The sequence below is a fragment of the Cherax quadricarinatus genome, chromosome 64 (genome assembly GCF_038502225.1).
Source record: "Cherax quadricarinatus isolate ZL_2023a chromosome 64, ASM3850222v1, whole genome shotgun sequence".
In the NCBI taxonomy this organism is placed as follows: domain Eukaryota; kingdom Metazoa; phylum Arthropoda; class Malacostraca; order Decapoda; family Parastacidae; genus Cherax; species Cherax quadricarinatus.
In genome coordinates, this window is record NC_091355.1 from 2,225,783 (window position 1) to 2,246,655 (window position 20,873).

General features: G+C 43.1%; 1 protein-coding gene across 3 annotated transcripts in view; it reads right to left on the reverse strand.

The window, feature by feature from the left end:
* Positions 1 to 20,873, reverse strand: part of Sptr (Sepiapterin reductase) — a 43,050-nt gene that overhangs the window by 6,031 nt on the left and 16,146 nt on the right. For all 3 annotated transcript variants that reach the window (XM_070098700.1, XM_070098701.1, XM_070098702.1), the window contains 2 exons: positions 4,817 to 5,017; positions 1,107 to 1,309 (listed from right to left, as the gene is read on the reverse strand). In XM_070098700.1, coding sequence (XP_069954801.1) covers positions 1,107 to 1,309; positions 4,817 to 5,017 — 404 coding nt within the window. The remainder of the gene's footprint in view (positions 1 to 1,106; positions 1,310 to 4,816; positions 5,018 to 20,873) is intronic.

A 20,873-nucleotide genomic window follows, 5' to 3' on the forward strand; every position in this document is an offset into this window, starting at 1 on the left:
TGGAGCGAAACAGAGTGACTTCAAGAGTGTATCAGTCTGTAGTGGAAGGAAGGCGGGGTAGGGGTCGGCCTAGGAAAGGTTCGAGGGAGGGGGTAAAGGAAGTTTTGTGTGCGACGGGCTTGGACTTCCAGCAGACATGAGTGAGCGTGTTTGATAGGAGTGAATGTAGACAAACGGTTTTTAATACTTGACGTGCTGTTGGAGTGTAAGCAAAGTAACATTTATGAAGGGGTTCAGGGAAACCGGCAGGCCAGACTTGAGTCCTGGAGATGGGAAGTACAGTGCCTGCACTCTGAAGGAGGGGTGTTAATGTTGCAGTTTAAAAACTGTAGTGTAAAGCACCCTTCTGGCAAGACAGTGATGGAGTGAATGATGGTGAAAGTTTTTCTTTTTCGGGCCACCCTGCCTTGGTGGGAATCGGCCAGTGTGATAAAAAAAAAAATAAAAAAATCATCCTCATGCCACTAATAAGTCCTCCAGTCTATTTACCAACAAGAAATAACCAATAAGATTATAAATACCCCTTCCCCAAGAGAGAAAGAAAAAAAAAAGGCTTGCCACTATTTTAACCAAAACAAGGTCAGAGGTTAGCTGTTCATCATGCACTAAGTGTGGCATTTTTTTTTTTTCCCATTCTGCTCACACCCATTCTCTCATGTCTAGGCCAAAATTTGCTACCCACAAACAATTAAGTTTATTCAGGTATACACAAATACAGTTACATAGATAGCAGCATACGTGTAGAGAACCTAGGATAACCCAAAAAAAAGTCAGCAAAATCTGAGAGCACTATGAATTGTGTGTAGATATATGAGAGTGACACTGATATAGATTTATGGGACCAACAGTGAAAGTCACAATGTACAGTACACATTAATATAACCTCTAAAAAACAAAAACAGTCAATTGTAAAATACTGTTACAATGTTGCTGATACTTTACTGTAAAACTAAATTGCACTGTAGTGCAAATATCAGTTTAGTTCACTAAACTGATAAAAAAATTTCTACTTGTGCAAAATGGCTCTATGAACAATTTGGGATTATTGCTTTAGTGTGAATATAACTACTGTACATAAACAAAGCATATTAGAACGGTGGACTTACCCGATATTCAGACGGAAATAGCTGTTGATATGGTCTTGGTCCTTAAGATCCCGCAAGTACACCAGATTGCCAAGGGAGCCAGCATTGTGGAACAAGAGACAGCGAGTTGGACGAGAGCTCTGTCCCACCTGTGGCAGTTTATCCAGAGTTTTCTGCAACTCCTCCTTACTGGCTGTTTCAAGATCCATTCCAATTGAGATGAACTGTTGGAGCAAAATGTGAATTGTAGAACTTGGCATGAAAACCAAATCATTGTATAAAAAAAAGACTATTTTACATTGCCAGTTTTGTTCTAGATTTGCTGGTATAATCGCCCAGCCTTGGCTCCCATTCATGTGGGTATCTCAGACTCAGACCAACCTCTGCCATGGGAGGAGGTACAAGTACCTCATCTTTGCATTGCCAGTATTGTTGCAACTACTGCACAGTGGTTACAATATTAACTTACGTATAATTACAAGTTAGTTGGTAAATTTTATATTGTTAGCCAATTGTCTTTGTATAGGATACTAAAATGACTACTTAAACAATTACATTTCTGCCAATATTACATTTTAGTAAAAAAGAAGACTGTTTCATCGGGCTATATTTCAATACAGTCAATTAAAGCTGACTAAATGAGAGGGAGCACAGTACAGTACCATCTTCAGAAATTTATTTTTGCAAATTCTTAGTGATTAAATGCCTGTACTTAAATAACAGAAAAGAACTTTTGGAATTTTAATATTTACCAAGTAATGCATTGAGATAATGTAGGACTGCTGTATTTCTTTTTACCATATTGAAGAAAATTACATTTACTCTATGTGAAAACTATGTATTAAGGTGGTTCAGTTTGCGCTTCCCTTTTCTTGGGTCAAACCTGATACTTCCCATCTCCCCAAAGTTATGACTATGGATTTCACACTTTCCCAAGGATAGTATTATACATGTATACTGGATGCTGAAGTCCATACAGCAGTAGATATTTTTGGTGCACTTTAACAGTGTAGGTCACTCAGTACTGTGTACAGTATATACAACATGTGCTTAAAAAACAAAAGACAGTTTTGATTAATGAAGTCACACCGACAAATATAAACACTAACATATAGGGCACTCATGTTAAGTTAAAATAACCAGTAGAGCCCAAATAGTACTGCTGTAAACCTTCACACTCTCCTCCCAACACATGTATAAACAGAAAATAAAAGCTGACAAAATCCTTGGGAAGATGGTCCTAAATATACTGTAGTACTGTAGGATAATCTAAATCAAATGCAGAAACTACTTTGTAACATTATAATGGTCTAAGATGGATTGGATCACAGGCTCGAGTTCTCTCTCTAAGGTGTGGATTAGTTGGGAATTTATCTGGTTATATTAAACAATAGACCCAAGAATAGTGGAAATTAACAACTGAATAAAAAGAATGGACAGATTAATAGGCCACTGTTTAAGTTACTGTTAATTTTTCTATAATTTTAACCAATGCTTAACATTTAACAAGTTACAGTAATAATAATGTAATTAAAAGAAAAGGATGCTTTTGATAAAAGAAACTGGTGCTTCACTTTTTCGGATCAAACCCAATTACTGTACCTATTACCCATACGCTATATGACTCCTTCCCCTAAGGAAAGTTACTCGATGCCCCTCTTGATCTTTGGAAATTAACTTTACCTCCCATTCCTTGGATCAAACCAGATCCTCTCATTCCCAGTCCTTCAAGAGGTGCTTCAGTGCCACTGAAGGGTTCTTGATGTTAGGAATTATTGCTACTCTCCCATTCCTCATATCAAGCCTAACTGCCTCCCATTTCCTAAGAACTATATGGTCTCTTAAGAAATCAGTGTCTCCCTGTGAAAATAATCACATTCCTGAGCACTGTATAACTTTCACAGGCTAGGCACGTTCCCTTGAAAATATAATACAGTAATAGTTCAAGTGAAAATTAGGTCTACAGAGAAAGTAACTCCGACCTGAACACAATACTGAGTGACCCATATGGATTAAGAGCATTTTGAGAATAAGTACTGTATTAATTTACTACTTGATCTACAAATATGATAGAGCAAACTCTTAAAATATGTAATCCCATCACAAATGTAATTTTAATAGGTAATGCCATGCAGGTCATCACAAATAGATAATCCCAATGAGAGTATCATACTATAATCAAACAATTTCAATAATAGGTAATCAAAGACTTTACAAATAAGTAACACGGCCTTGTAAATACAGTGGTACCTTGGTATACGTCCACTTTGAAGTAAGTCCAACTTGGTATACATCCTGTTTGGATGCGAAAATTTTTGCTTGGTATAAGACCTTTGTTTGGAATATGACTCGCATGCTTAAACTTTTATGGGTCAAAAATGAGTCGCGATACCGCACACTACCCTTGTTTACCTCTCTCTCTCGAGACAAAACCACAACTACCCACTAGCGTCAGTATACCCGTTGCTACCATTCAGTGAATAACCCGCGCTGTAACTGAATTTTCATGTAATTTTGTGTTTTTTTGTAATTTTTAGTAAATTCATTAACCATGAGTTCTAAGAAAGTTAATGAGAAGAGTCAAGCAACGAAGAAAATGGTTAGGATCACCATGGAGGTGAAAAAAGAGATTGTTGAAAAGTATGAAGGTGGCATGTGTATCCAAGACTTGGCTGCTGCATACCGTATGCCGAGAACAACGGTATCTACGTTTGTGAAAAATGAAGATGTTATTAAATCGGCTAACACTGCGAAGGGGGTGAAATCGATTACCAAACAAAGACCAGGGACATTAGAGCTTGTTGAAAAATTGCTCTTGATCTGGATAACAGAAAAACAATGTGCCAGCGATAGCATATCAGAGGGCTCTGTGGCTGTGTCTGCTGTGGAGAATATTCTCTCTGGGCAGGTCCATAGGTCTGGATGTGAATGATGGTGAAGCGGAGGGGCACAGGGAACAGCTGACCACTGAGGAGCTGCAGGAACTTGAGGAGGAACACAAGACTAAGATGGATGCACTCTCTTCAGGCTCAGAAGAGGAGACAAAGGAAGCCCCTACTTCATTAATCAAGGAAATCTTTGCCAAATGGATGGACGTCAAAAACTTTGCAGAGAAGTACCACCCCAACAAAGCCCAAACAAGCTGTAATAGCATTGTCTGGAATGACCAGACAATTTCACATTTCCGAAACTTCCTGAGAAGGCAGAAGCAAAGTTCTATGGACAGATTTGTAGTAAAAGTCAAACCTGGTGAGCTTCAACCAGGTCAAAATAGGTAAAAAGAGACAGAAAAGAGAAGGGGACTCCTTCTAAACAATAACGTTTCCTCCTCCTCCTCCTCCTCCTCCTCCTCCTCCTCCCTTCTCAGCACTATCCTAGTAGGCACTAGACTTTTCAGCAAAGTAAAGCGAGGTTAAATTTGCATTTATTTCATCTAATTCTTTTGTATTTATGTGTGTGTTTTAGTAATAAGCAGTGTTTAAATTACATATTTTAGTATTAAGCAGTGTTTAAATTATTTTATACAATCCCATCAATGTATATGCCAATAATAGGATTTCTTTTTCATCGGAACGGATTAATCATTTTCCTTAAATTTATGGGAAAATTCGTTTGATATATGTCCTGTTTGGTACAAGTCCAAGATCCTGGAATGGATTAAGGATGTATACCTAGGTACCACTGTACATAACATGCCATAAAAAAAGTTGGTAATAACAGTCTTCACTAACCTTGACATCTGGGTTGGCCTTGTGGACCATTGCTTGAGTGTTGTCCAGACCATGTTGTGAGCGAGCCACACCTATGATGACAGAGCCAGGGGCCACCACACCTGCCACACCCTCACATATGGCTGCCCCAAGGCCTTTTGATGCCCCAGTCACCACCACCCATGACACCCCCCAGGGCAACTCCTTAACTCCATCACTCATCTGTAGAAATTAAACCAGTTAATTACAAAATTGCAGCACTGATTGACCCACATGAAATTAGCACTATATGAGAATGAGGATAATTACAGTAGGACCCCCTATATCCGTAGGGATACATTCCAAGGACCTGCCATGGATCCCGAAACCATGGATACCAGGTTCTACTGTATTAGAATATCAGCTCATTGGGGTTGAAGGGCTTTTGATGTAAGGATTTAGGGTTACTCCTTCCAGATTCAGACTTGTGGAACTCGGCCATTATTAAAAAATGGTGAGAAACCACTATCATGTGCTTTAAATACCCTATGGACACAGTTGTCATCCCACAATCACTAAAAAATTTGATATAGCCCCACTTCACAAAGGTTGCAGAAAAGCAATCTCAGGTCTAGAGAACGAGAACATCACTTCCCACATTACCAAAATCTTTGAAATTTAAAAAAAAATTAAGGCTGGTAATCCTGTGGATTTGCAACAATTACACAACTCCGGGCAAAAAAGTTTAAGCATGGGTAATGGTAGCTGTACACGGGAAGCTGAGAAAACTCTACTTTAGCTAGATTAAGATCTATCATGTATTATCTAGGAGAGAAAAAATGGCTCCTGCCTCACCCTCCATCCACTGCTGGAATAAAAACTTAATATACCATATCATATAGCAAAAATGGGATTGATTTTACAGGAGAAATAGAATATGAAGGAAGACATGGAGCGCAACTACCTTTACTTGACTAGTACTGCTTCTATCTTAATGACTCCTGCTACTTCATTGCCAATTAAAGTTGTGTACTAGTGGCTCTACTGGTTGCTACCAGTTCTGCTCTTTCACAACCCTCTACATCTACCAGACTTACTATTATTATTGACAGTAGCCTTTTTGTCAACTGATCATCCTGGTACAGTTGTTGGGCACACAATAGGAATCTGCTGACTTTCAGATTGCCCCAGGTACTGAATGTAACATGGTCTGCATGGGTTTACCATTCACTTAACTTATTTTCACATTTTCTGACATTAAATTTTAACCAGTCCAACAATCCTGACTGATAGAGTTATATTAAATATGTAGGTCCTGAAGGCTCTGATAACTTCTCCCACTAGGGGAACCATGAGCTTATTTCTTGGGTGGCATTGAAAATTGGGTTGGGCAAATGTTTTGTTAGTGGGATGAATTGTAAAGGACCTGCCTAGTATGGGCCAGCAGGCCTCCTGCAGCATTCCTCCTTTCTTATGTTCTTATGTATCTAAGTGAACTATGCCAGTATATACTTACAAAGCGCTTGTTTGTCCAGTTGATTCTTTAATGACTAGATATTTCCAAAGCACTTTGACCATGAGTCACTCAGCATTCTTAGCAATTTAAAAACCTATAAATACCCAATAAAAAAATTAAAATAACTACAAACGTGAACCAACGCTTAATAAAATACTAACCAACATCAGCTAAAAAAAAAAAAAAGTAAAATGACCAACCTAAAAGCTCCCAGAGATCCCTATAGAAACCCTGGTAAATATAAACACTATGACAAAGACAGGAAGGTCAGAGCTGTGGGTAAACTCTTCAAATCTATTCCAGTCAGGTGCATGCCACAAACTACACAGGTAAGAAGGAACACTCCCGAACAGGTGGCTATTGGGGAGATGCGTATGCCCAATCCTCAGACACTCGTTTCAAAGTGATGAGTCCTGCTGAAAGAGGAAAGCAAAACATTCTCCCAACTCCTGTTTAACTTACTGCTAGTCTCCAGGGCCCATCAGGCCTGCCACTTCCCGACGACATATTTGAAGATATGACAAAGTCACTACAAAGCAAAAGCCTACTGCAGAGTAGGCTCACTAAGGCAGCTTTTCTGCCTCGGCATCCACCCGTTCATATACAGACATCAACATGGCCCGGGCAACAACAGAACTCTGCATCCTTGTGCTGCATCTTTTGGACCAAAAGGTGGACAAGGAAAGATGGAACAAAATCTGAATACAGTGGTCCCTCAATAATCGTCCGGCCTGAAAGTCGTCCATTTCGGAAATAGTCCTGTTTTTTCGTCAAAATATTGGCTCGCAAATGGTCCGGTAACTCTCTAATAGTCCTTTGTCCCAGACGCGTACTCACGCTCTGAGCCGCCTCGGCCTTTCCTTCCCAGCCAGTGTGCCATTGTTTACCAGTGAGCGACAGTCCCCTCACGTGCTCCAGCGAAATATTTCATAATATTCCATTTATTTTAGTGCTTGCAAGTTATTTAAGTTCTAAATAAGCTACCATGGCTCCAAAGAAAGCTCCTAGTGCCAAGCCTTTGATAAAGTTAGCTTAATATGTTTATTATGCACCCCATACCCATCATGTGGGCGGCAGTCAAAAGATTACAGAGGTACATAATTGGTTCAGGGACTGGACTCCAAAGTTTTGATAGCTGAGCAAGTTACATAGGTAATGAACTAGATCTGGTCATAATCATGACCAAGTTACAAAGGTAATGAGCTCCAGGTAGAGCTGGTCACACTCATGAATAATTGCAAAGGTAATGAATCAAACACATTAATCATGAGAATTTACAAAGGTAATGAGCTCCAGGTAGAGCTGGTCACAATCATGACAAGTTTCAAAGGTAATGAATGATAAACACGTTATGACATGATAACAATCATAGACAAATTACAGAGTAATGAGCAGTTAACAAACATAGTAGGGAATTCATCCAATGCCCCAACAACAGATGTTGCTAGGTGCCTGTCTCTCCTCGGCAGACAGCCATTGCAAACAGCAGCAAGTTGCCCCGGGATCTGCTGCTTGCACGAGCACCATCGACCCTCCCCAAGAGGTCCAAGAAGCCAGTGACTCCGTTAGCAGCCCGATGGAGAGCTGCCCTAGGGACATGTCAGCGTCCTGGTGGATGCCAAGTTGATTGAAGATCCCAGGCCCTCGTGTGCACGGATGTTGAAGCTTGAGGAACTGAGTACACACTGCCTGTGGCACACCTGACAGCTGCCTTGCGGTCGAACTCCACGATGCTGTCCCTGTAGTAGAAGTTCCTGTGAGCCCGGCACTCCCTGCAGTGCCATCGCTGACATCGTGGGTTAGGGGAGAAGTACCCTCTATAGATGGGGTGGCGCTGGGAGTTGGGTGGGTGAGGCGGGGGAGACGCACAGGGGTGAGGCGTTATGAGAGGGTCACTGTTTACTACACACCCCCTCCCCCCAGCAGAGAGGGGGGGGGAGGCACTGACTGGTCCTGACTCAACACCAAACCCTCTAAAACTGCACAACACTTCAAATATTTATGCTAAAACGATGCACTGGGATGTCCGTTCGCTGCTCTGGTATCTTCTCAAAGCATTCACACTGAGTTCTGTTAAGTAGGGACCTGGTCAGCCTCTTTGACCAGGAGCTATCCTTGAAAATCCCACAGCTAGCCTGCTACACAACCTGCCGCATTGGCCATGATGCTCTATGTGCTTTGGTAAAGGTGAGAAATACGATTGAATTTAAGAAAAACATCATTGAACAATATGATAGTGGTGTATGTGTGGGCGAACTGGCCAGGATGTACAACAAATCCCATACAACCATATCTTCCATCATAGCCAAGAAAAAGGAAATTAAGGACGCTGTTGTTGCAAAGGGGGTAAATATGCCGACAAAAATGAGATCACCAGTACTCGAAGATGTTGAGAAGTTTTTATTGGTGTGGATAAATGATAAACAATTAGCAGGAGATACTCTTACGACTTCGATTATTTGTGAAAAGTCTAGGCAGTTGCATGACGATTTGGTAAAGAAATTGCCTGCAACTAGTGATGATGTGAGTGAATTTAAGGCCAGCAAAGGCTGGTTTGAGAGATTTAAGAAGCGTACTGGCATACACAGTGTGGTAAGGCATGGTGAGGCTGCCAGTTCGGACCACAAGGCGGCTGAAAAATATGTGCATGAATTCAAGGAGTACATAAACAGTGAAGGACTGAAACCTGAACAAGTGTTCAATTGTGATGAAACAGGCCTTTTTTGGAAGAAAATGCCAAAGAGGACCTACATTACTCAGTAAGAAAAGGTGCTGCCAGGACACAAGCCTATGAAAGACAGGCTGATGCTAATGTTCTGTGCTAATGCTAGTGGGGATTTCAAAGTGAAGCCATTACTAGTGTACCATTCTGAAAATCCCAGAGTGTTCAAGAAAAACAATGTTATGAAGAGTAAATTGTGTGTGTTTTGGAAATCTAATAGTAAGGCATGGGTCACGAAGGAAATTTTTGTAGAGTGGTTCAATAAAGTGTTTGGCCCTAGTGTGAAGAATTACCTCCTGGAAAAGAAATTGGATCTCAAGTGCCTCCTAGTAATGGACAATGCACCTGCTCATCCTCCAAACTTGGATGACCTAATTCTGAAGGAGTTTGGGTTCATCACAGTAAAGTTCTTGCCCCCGAATGCCACTCCTCTCCTCCAGCCCATGGACCAGCAGGTCATTGCAAACTTTAAAAAGCTCTACACCAAAGCAATGTTTGAAATGTGCTTGAATGTGACCTCAGACACTCGCTTGACCCTACGAGATTTTTGGAAAGAACACTTCAGTATTCTCCATTGCGTAAGCCTTATAGGTAAAGCTTGGGAGGGAGTGACTACCAGGACTTTGAACTCTGCTTGGAGAAAATTGTGGCCAGATTGTGTCCACAAGAGGGATTTTGAAGGGTTTGGGGGCTGACCCTGATGAGCCTATGTCAGTTGTTAAATCCATTGTGGCACTGGGGAGTTCCATGGGGTTGGATGCGAGTTTGGAGGATGTGGAAGAGTTGGTGGAGGACCACAACAAAGAGCTAACCACTGAGGAGCTGCAAGAGCTTCAGCAGGAAGAGCAACAGATCACAGCTCAGAATCTTGCTGCAGAGGAGGAGGAAGAGAGATGGAGGAAGGTGCCTTCTTCAGAAATTAAGAAGATTTTTGAAATGTGGGGTAGGATGGAAAGATTTATGGAGAAACGGAAAGATTTATGGAGAAACATCACCCAGAGAAGGATGTTGCAAGCCATATCGGCAAACTTGTACAGTGAGTCTTGGTCCATTTTAGGGAAGTTTTAAAGAGATGCCAGAAACAGAGCTCTCTGGACAGTTTTTTTGCGAGACAGGACTCCAGTGACTCTCAAGGTGGTCCTAGTGGCATTAAGAAGCAGAGAAGAGAAGTAACCCCAGAAAAGCAATTGGTGCCCGAGGTGTTGATGGAAGGGGATTCCCCTTCCAAACAATAAATCATCCAATCAGTCTCCTTCTCCAGTCTTCCATACACAAAGAAGAATCGCCAATAAAGGTAAGTGTTATTCTGTTAATGTTTAATTCATCATGTGCCACTGTATTGTTTATGTACTACATCTATATTTCATGTAAAAAAAATTTTTGTTTTAATACTTCTGGGTGTCAGGAACGGATTAACTGAATTTACATTATTTCTTATGGGGAAAATTGATTCGTAAATCGTCCATTTGGATAATAGTCCCACTTCCAGGAACGGATTATGGATGATTATTGAGGGACCACTGTACTTAGGGAACCGAGAATCAGGTTACCAAGGTACTTAGGAAGGAATGTATCGTTTTGATATTTTTTAGTGATATGCAAGAGAGCAGAACAAAAATTTACAAGGAAAGAAAAAGAAGACAACCGGTTGACTAATAGAAGCCACTTCCCTGCCACTTGTCCCTACTCCCGCAATAACCAGTGCTGTCTTTCGGAGACAACCCCTTACCCTACCAAGGGCACAGCTCTAGGGTAGCTCGCCCAGAACGGAGAAAAGTTTGGCAAATTTGTCAATTTATACTGGAAGCATCAGAGGTGCTAGCAGCATCTGGTTAGTAATGGATGAGAGTGAACTGGCAAGAACAAAGTTTCACACCATCAGACACCACCCATGGAACCTCAGGTATTACTTTGCCATCAAACAGCCACTGGATGAACCACCCAATGCATCACCAGGGGGGTCCACCTGAAGGTTCACCTGATGATCCAGTCCCCTTATAGTGGTGAAGACAACCTCAACAGAAAGAAGCAAAAGAACTAACAGATGGCAACACCTTTCACAATCCTATGGAGCAAAATTTAATGACTGGGAAAAACCTCCACTAATTTAAGTCAAGTTTTGATGGTGGAAAGTGCTGAGTTCTCGGTCAAGTTAAGACAATCATAGTACTAGGAGAGAGCACAACTTTGTAGTACCCACAGTCAGTGGCCAGGCTTCAAACACCTTTTTACCCACAGTCAGTGGCCAGGCTTCAAACACCTTTTTACCCACAGTCAGTGGCCAGGCTTCAAACACCTTTTATTGTATAGCAATAAAGGAATGGAACACACTGCCCACACATGTCAAAGCCAGTCATAGCATGAACCACCAGTCATAGCATGAACCACTTCAAGAAGAGTGCCAAAAGGTGTCTGATGAATGTAGCTACAGAAAGGGAGGGGAGTGATTTTTTATTTTTTGGCTAACACACGTGTAATTTTACCTTATTCCTAGTAATGACCCTCGTATTGTAGATAGTCTTAATTACCCTCATGTAGTAGATAGTCTTTTTAGTATGATAAGATGTTATCTTCATTACAGAATAAGATATTATAACCTTTATATTATAATAATAACATAAAAGGACCCCAATGGAAATAAGTCACTGACTTTTTTGGGTTATCCTAGGTACTTTACACATATGCTGCTATGTATGATAATTATGTAACTATTTGTGTATACCTGAATAAACTTACTTACACTCAAACCTCAACACTACGTTAAGGTGACCCAGCATTGACGGGGAGATTAAAAGTGTCTCCTGGGTTCTCACAATTCCTAATAAATGGTTTTAGATGCACTGGAACTGAAGCAAAAAAGCACATGTAGTATACAGATTTTGCAAAAGCCTTCAATATATGTAACTGTACATTATTATTATAATCAAGGGGGAGTGCTAAACCCATAGGATTATGCAGCGCCTGTGGGAATGAGATGTGAAAGGTATTTAGGCATAATTCTGGGAACTGGATCACAGATTCAATTCCCTAGATCAAGAGCCCCTCACCACCGTCAAGGAAGTCATTGTCCTCTTCGCTTTAGGGCCGAGAGGATCTCCTGCGCAGATACTTCTGTTAAAGTTGCCCTTCCTGCGCAGTTTCCCGTTTTCTCAAAGATGGCGACTAGTTGCCACAGGAGAACAAACACTGTTGACTTAGTCAGAGGAGCAATTTACTCGACGAATGCCTCTCTTTTACTGCCGGCAATCGTCAGGGACACATACTGCACTGACAACGACGAGCTCTATGGGATTGCTCTAAATCAGTGGTACTCTTTGCGCAGCTCGCGAGCCGCCAATAACAAGATATGCAGGCTAATATTACCATGTCTAATTTTTCTCATTTACTATATTTCACTAGCAGCTCAGTACTACTTAATTTAGTTGAGTTACGCTAACTTGCAGTAGCTGCAGCTCTCTCAATCAATGTGTTTAACTGAAGTGGCTCTCTTGCAAAAGTTAGTGAATAACACTGCTCTAAATGGATCATCACAGATTTTCATCAAGTTCTGCACAGTGGCGGCTTATGAGAGAACGGTGACACAGTTTCAGAAGTGTATCGCCGTGACTACTGGACTGGAGGTTTGACTGCGGGGTGCCTCAAAGTATTACACCTGGGTGAGGATTAGGAATGTTCCCTTTGAGGCGGATAATGTAGATATTCGGGAGACATTTCAACAATATGGTGAGGTACATGCGGTGCCATTGGGACGATGGACGGATGGCATCTATGTGGGACTGCCAGCAGGTTCTTACACTGTAAAGATGACATTGAGACGCCCCATTCCTTCGTATGTTATCCTAGAGGATTTTAGGACACAGGTGTTTGTGACTTATGAAGGACAATGAAAGACGCGTCGTTTGTGTGGTGCTTTTGACCACATTGCAGCCGGGTGTGGTAAGGCAGCACCCCAGAGATCAGCTGGTATGGAAATGCCAGTGGTGACCAAGTCTGTGGTGGTAGCTCCATCTGCTCCTGTGGATGCGGGAAGTAAAGGCACATGGGCGGACGAAGTGGATGGTGTGGAGGAGCGTTGTGTGACGCTACCAGAAGTTCCGGATGCGCCCACACAGGACAGGCCTGGACCTGAGCAGGAGCCTGCTGGGGTTGTGGAGGCAGAGGAACTGCAGGACTTATCTGAACCCCTGAGGATGATACAGTCTTTTCTGGAAGTGCCAGTGGAGGAGATATCCTCTGTAGGTGGGAGAATTTGAATGGTGGAGGAAGATATGCATGGGCAGGTACCAGAGCCCCCGGGGTCGGGGACTGGCATGTTAAAGTTGCAGTAAGTGGAGGCTGAGGTGTACAGGGATGGGGAAAGTGATGGGATGGAGGTAGTGCGCGCTTCTAGGAAGAGGGCTGGAGGCTCGTCGAATGATGAGGTAATCACGCCAGCCCAGTATTCAGGTAAAAAGATGTGGGTGGGAGTGACCAAGAAAAGGCATGGGAGTGCACAGGGGAGAGGGGGTCCAGGGAAGTAAGTGTGCAAGGGAGAAGGTTAGAGCAATGAAAAGTGCAATAGACAGGTCACAGAAACAGAGGAAAGCCCCCTTTTTTGCATATTTAAGTGTCTAACTAAATGTGAATGGCCTTAGGGCTGCTGTTAAACTTGTATGGTTGGAGGATGTTTTGAGACGATTGGACACTGACGTGGTTTTCATTCAAGAACATAATTTTAAGTATGGTAGGGATTTGAGGTTTTAGGATGTATGCTGGTATTTCTGGGAGATTAAAGGGTGGAGTGGCAGTGGCGATGAGGGAATCCAGCCCATTCCGAGTGCTCGGTTGGGAAGTGGGGGGGGGGAGGGAAGGGCGGTGAGGGTGGAGGGGATGTGGGGGGGAGGTCAGGGCGTGTTTCCTGGGGATTTATATGCTGGCAGATAGTAACACCTGGAGTTTACCTGGAGAGAGTTCCGGGGGTCAACGCCCCCGCGGCCCGGTCTGTGACCAGGCCTCCTGGTGGATCTCAGAGCCTGATCAACCAGGCTGTTGCTGCTGGCTGCACGCAAACCAACGTACGAGCCACAGCCCGGCTGATCCGGAACTGACTTTAGGTGCTTGTCCAGTGCCAGCTTGAAGACTGCCAGGGGTCTGTTGGTAATCCCCCTTATGTGTGCTGGGCGGCAGTTGAACAGTCTCGGGCCCCTGACACTTATTGTATGGTCTCTTAACGTGCTAGTGACACCCCTGCTTTTCATTGGGGGGATGGTGCATCGTCTGCCAAGTCTTTTGCTTTCGTAGTGAGTGATTTTCATGTGCAAGATCGGTACTAGTCCCTCTAGGATTTTCCAGGTGTATATAATCATGTATCTCTCCCTCCTGCGTTCCAGGGAATACAGGTTTAGGAACCTCAAGCGCTCCCAATAATTGAGGTGTTTTATCTCCGTTATGCGCGCCGTGAAAGTTCTCTGTACATTTTCTAGGTCGGCAATTTCACCTGCCTTGAAAGGTGCTGTTAGTGTGCAGCAATATTCCAGCCTAGATAGAACAAGTGACCTGAAGAGTGTCATCATGGGCTTGGCCTCCCTAGTTTTGAAGGTTCTCATTATCCATCCTGTCATTTTTCTAGCAGATGCGATTGATACAATGTTATGGTCCTTGAAGGTGAGATCCTCCGACATGATCACTCCCAGGTCTTTGACGTTGGTGTTTCACTCTATTTTGTGGCCAGAATTTGTTTTGTACTCTGATGAAGATTTAATTTCCTCATGTTTACCATATCTGAGTAATTGAAATTTCTCATCGTTGAACTTCATATTGTTTTCTGCAGCCCACTGAAAGATTTGGTTGATGTCCGCCTGGAGCTTTGCAGTGTCTGCAATGGAAGACACTGTCATGCAGATTCGGGTGTCATCTGCAAAGGAAGACACGGTGCTGTGGCTGACATCCTTGTCTATGTCGGATATGAGGATGAGGAACAAGATGGGAGCGAGTACTGTGCCTTGTGGAACAGAGCTTTTCACCGTAGCTGCCTCGGACTTTACTCTGTTGACGACTACTCTCTGTGTTCTGTTAGTGAGGAAATTATAGATCCATCGACCGACTTTTCCTGTTATTCCTTTAGCACGCATTTTGTGCGCTATTACGCCATGGTCACACTTGTCGAAGGTTTTTGCAAAGTCTGTATATATTACATCTGCATTCTTTTTGTCTTCTAGTGCATTTAGGACCTTGTCGTAGTAATCCAATAGTTGAGACAGACAGGAGCGACCTGTTCTAAACCCATGTTGCCCTGGGTTGTGTAACTGATGGGTTTCTAGATGGGTGGTGATCTTGCTTCTTAGGACCCTTTCAAAGATTTTTATGATATGGGATGTTAGTGCTATTGGTCTGTAGTTCTTTGCTGTTGCTTTACTGCCCCCTTTGTGGAGTGGGGCTATGTCTGTTGTTTTTAGTAACTGTGGGACGACCCCCGTGTCCATGCTCCCTCTCCATAGGATGGAAAAGGCTCGTGATAGGGGCTTCTTGCAGTTCTTGATGAACACAGAGTTCCACGAGTCTGGCCCTGGGGCAGAGTGCATGGGCATGTCATTTATCGCCTGTTCGAAGTCATTTGGCATCAGGATAACATCGGATAGGCTTGTGTTAATCAAATTTTGTGGCTCTCTCATAAAAAATTCATTTTGGTCTTCGACTCAGTCTGGTTAGCGGCTTGCTAAAAACTGAGTCATATTGGGACTTGAGTAGCTCACTAATTTCCTTGCTGTCATCTGTGTAGGACCCATCTTGTTTAAGTAGGGGCCCAATACTGGACGTTGTTCTCGATTTTGATTTGGCATAGGAGAAGAAATACTTTGGGTTTCTTTCGATTTCATTTATGGCTTTTAGTTCTTCCCACGATTCCTGACTCCTAAAGGATTCTTTTAGCTTAAGTTCGATGCTTGCTATTTCTCTGACCAGTGTCTCCCTACGCATTTCAGATATATTGACCTTTTTTAGCCGCTCTGTTATTCTTTTCCGTCGCCTGTAAAGGGAGCGCCTGTCTCTTTCTGTTTTACATCTACTCCTCCTTTTTCTTAGAGGAATAGGCCTTGTGCATACATCGAGTGCCACCGAGTTAATCTGTTCTAGGCATAAGTTGGGGTCTGTGTTGCTTAGTATATCTTCCCAGCTTATATCGGTTAGGACTTGGTTTACTTGGTCCCACTTTATGTTTTTGTTATTGAAGTTGAATTTGGTGAATGCTCCCTCGTGACTAATCTCATTATGTCGGTCTGGGGCTCCGCGCATACATGACTGAACCTCAATTATGTTGTGATCTGAGTATATTGTTTTTGATATGGTGACATTTCTTATCAGATCATCATTGTTAGTGAAGATGAGGTCTAGTGTATTCTCCAGTCTAGTAGGCTCTATTATTTGCTGGTTTAAATTGAATTTTGTGCAGAGATTTAAAAGCTCGCGTGAGTGTGAGTTTTCATCAGAGCTGCCTCCTGGTGTTATTACTGCAACAATATTATTTGCTATATTCCTCCATTTTAGGTGCCTTAAGTTGAAATCCCCCAGGAGCAAGATGCTGGGTGCAGGAGCTGGAAGGTTTTCCAGACAGTGGTCAATTTTTAACAGCTGTTCCTGGAATTGCTGGGATGTTGCATCCGGAGGCTTGTAGACTACCACAATGACTAGGTTTTGGTTCTCGACCTTTACTGCTAGAACTTCCACTACATCATTTGAGGCGTTTAGCAGTTCTGTGCAAACAAGTGACTCTGCAATGTACAGGCCAACCCCCCCCCTTTTGCCTGTTCACTCTGTCACATCTGTATAGGTTGTAACCTGGGATCCATATTTCGTTGTCCAAGTGATCCTTTATGTGGGTCTCAGTGAAAGCCGCGAACATTGCCTTTGCCTCTGCAAGCAGTCCACGGATGAAAGGTATTTTGTTGTTTGTTGCTGGCTTTAGACCCTGTATATTTGCAAAGAAGAATGTTATTGGACTGGTGGTATTGTTGGTACTGGGGGGGGGGGGATTTTTTTTCCGGCATTAGTATCTGTATCTGTTGGTTTGGAGTGGAGGCCATCGACTGTGGTTCCACTCCAGGAATGACTGGATTTGGTGTACGATTTCTGCCATTTCCTGCCAGTTTTTTTTCCTTCCTGGCACTAAAAAACCTCTCCCTCTTGAGTGGCTGTGGCTACCCAGGTATTCCCATGGCCTGGATGTTTTGTATCTTTTTGTCCCCTTTAGATGGTATGCCTGGCAATTTAAGTTATAGCACAGTCTTTCCTGTACTGAAGAGGTACACAGTTCAGGGTGAAAAAGCTTACAGGAAGGGAGTTTGCATTTTCCTGTTGTCATATGGGCATGGCATTTTCTAGGGTGGTCATAGTTGCACGTCCCATCTGTTTTTCCAGATTTCCCATGCCAGCAGATACCGAGTGCATAGTATGTGCACAGGCTTGGTTTCCGTTTGCCTTGGGTTTCTGTGACTGTATTCCCTGTTGGTGCATGTTTCCCTGTCTTACTTCTATCCTCCCTAGCACCAACAATGGAGCTCCCACCAGTTGTTTTTGGTAATATATCCTCACTATTGCTAGTGGAGTCCTCTTGTTTGCTATTACCTGCGGTATTTCTAGTTTGCAATATTGGTTTTATCTTATCTTTGACTACACTTTTTTCCCTACTATGGCTCCTGTCCCCTATGAGGTCATTTATATGTATTCCTTCCTGCGTATAATTCCCGACTACCTGGACAAAATCTCCAGCTTCACCATTACTGTCTCCCAGGACAGCATCTCCAGCTTCCCTATTACTGTCTCCCAGGACAGCATCTCCAGCTTCACCATTACTGTCTCCCAGGACAGCACCTCCAGCTTCACCATTACTGTCTCCCAGGACAGCACCTCCAGCTTCACCATTACTGTCTCCCAGGACAGCACTATCAGCCCCCCATTTACTGACTACCAGGACATCATCTCCAGCCTTACAGTTTCTGACTACATGGCCAGTATCAAGGGCAGTACCATTCAGCCCAGACTTTTTATGTTCCCATCTGTTGTAGAAAGCTTCCAGGTTTTCTATGAAAGCAGCTTTGATGTTGACCTCTTTTAATACCCTTGTGATTTTAGTCCACAGATTTATCTCATTTGGGCATACCCAAAAACACTTCCCTGTTTTAATACTGCTTGTAGCTAGTTCTTGGATATCTGCACAAGGGGCGTGACACCAATTTCCACAAAAATGACAATTTATGCATGTGGAAGCCCGTTTGTTTGACTGACCACAGACTACACACAGCTTCATAATGATTTGAATGGCTGATTTACTGCAATTCTACTAGCAACCTCTTGAATATTCTATTAATAACCTGCTAGGTAGTGCACAACAAAACCGTTTGAAACTAGTCCAGGGTTCGGACCAGTCAAGGGTTCGGACCAGTCAATCTGATCTGATCAGTGGGTCACTTATTTAAACCATACTGGTCGGTGATTTGAGCTAACACATGAAGGATCTACTGGAAATTATCTACCCGAGTAATATGTGATTTGATTAATACAAAAGTATAACTTGCGTGTTGAAGAGCCGGTGACTGCTGGCACTCCTACAATGACGAACGGTCGACCTCCACCCTTGTTTATCAATCGCTGTATCTAGCTTTTCTATTTTTTTTTTTTTCCGTCTCCACCACAATAAATGCTATATTATCACTATAGTTGACTGGTGCAAATTTTGGAGGAAGGACGCTTTTTCTGTAGTAATAATTGCTTCTCGTTGTGTATATTGCGACCGCTGGTAACTACAGGTTATATGAAATTCACAGTATACGTCTGGTATTTCAAGAAAAAAGAAACTAATGAAAGTCACTCCACTCCACTAAGTACCATTATAATACTGGTTAGTTGCTACTACAACACTGTATTCTGCTCTTCACTGGTATCACTAGATTATATGCGAGTACACTAGCAGGCCAGGAAGATTATTAAAAACAGCTGACCTGTGGTAAGTTTCTGGCAACTTCTGGCACCTGCCTCTATAGGCTTATCACTTCATTTACAAATTCACCTGTTTTCAAATGACACTTTAGCCTTTATCATCAATATACTAGGGAGCCACTGTAGTATACAATATGTATACTCAATGTTTTCAGGGAGACTCTTTCCTCTGACACAAAGTTCAATTATTATTATTTTTTTCACACGGGACACAGGCCTATGATTCCCCTCTGGCAGTAAACTCTGCTAGGTAGTGCACACTAATTCTCCTTTTTTGACTCAGTATATAATGTTTTCTGCCCAAGATTGGTTCCAGGCGCTAGAGGGATGTATCGTATAGGATTGATGACAAATTAAAGTTCTAGCACGTAAGAGCCACCGTGAAAACACCAGAAAAACCCGGAGCACAACGAGGCACGCTGACACTCAGGAGAGTAAAAGAGAATTCTGTATGGGAGGTTTTGCTTTTTCATTTGCGGGGTTTACCCATGGTTTCTACTGTGGGTGGTGATTGGAATTGTGTCATTAGAAATAAAGATGTGAAGCTGAGAGGGGCAGGGTGCTTGCTTGGGGTATTGAGGGATTTGTTGAGGGAGGCGGGAGTTTATGACGTAAGTCAGGGGTGATGGGTGGAGCACACGTTTGTGCGGAGGGGTTATGCTGCCAGATTATACCGCATTTACATAACACGTGGGATTACGGTGGAACGTGTGCAGACGTTAGACTTTGGGTTTTCAGACCATCATGCCATTCTGGCAGAGGTGGCTTAAGATGGTATGGTTCGCCAGCATGCAGGTTACTAGAAAATGAATGTGAGGTTACTTCAGGGGGAGGAGGGGTTGTCATTTAGGGACTGGTGGAGGCATCTCTGGAATATTTGCAATCAGGAGGAGGATGTATTGGGATGGTGGGAGAAGAGTGCTAAACAGGGGATTAAGGAGTATTATCAGCATAAAGGAAGGGATGAGGCGCGGTGACGGTTTGGTTTACAGAAATACCTTAAGGGGCAGCTTCATGACTGTTATGAAGGGGGAGGGGGTGGTAGGCATGGGGTATAGTGGAGCTGAGGGGGAAGACTGAAGGAAATACAAAATTTGCGTTTTGATGTGATACGTGTGAGGAGTGGGTTAGAGGAGGTATTATGGGGAGATAAACCGTCGGGTTGTGTATTGCAGAGGTTCAAGGAAAGACAGCAGATGACCACGATAATGGGATTAGAGGTGTGTAAAGGGGTAGGGGGATATAGAGTGATGGAATAAGCAATTATGTGGATTTTTGGTTTAAGGAGACTTTAAAGCAGGGGGAGGGTGGAGGAAGGGAGAAAGAGATAAGGAATGGAATATTGGGCGTTTTAGGGGTGGGGGAGCGAGCAGTGCTAGGGGGTAGAATTAGTGAACAGGTGGGGGGGAGGCGGTAATAAGCATGAGTCGGGGAAAGGCGCCAGGGATTGATGGGATCCGTAATGACTTTTATATTGTAAACTGGGATTGTATGAAGGAATGTCTGGTCTCTTTGCTAAACCGTATGAAGGAAGGGGGTGTGATGGGGGAGACACAGGGCACAGGGGTAGTTGGGGATTTGGGGAGACTTTTGAGGGCTTTGCATTTTGATGTGGGAGGGGTCACCAAGGATGTGCGACGGGCTATGATGTAGTATGTGGTGGCAGATTTTTATTATGTTTCATGGGGTATGGGGGAGGTGGGGAGTGGTTGTAGGGTGCGGGCACTCGCGGCGGGTGTGTACCGCACAGTTTGCAGGAATAGGCTGTTATATAGGAGGGTGTGGGAAAATAGTTTTTCCTTGGGTTATCGCAATCTGACGGTAGGTGTGTTGTGTGGTAAAGAGAGTGAGTGGTAGCGGCATATGTGGGTGTGCAAACGTTAAGCATGGGG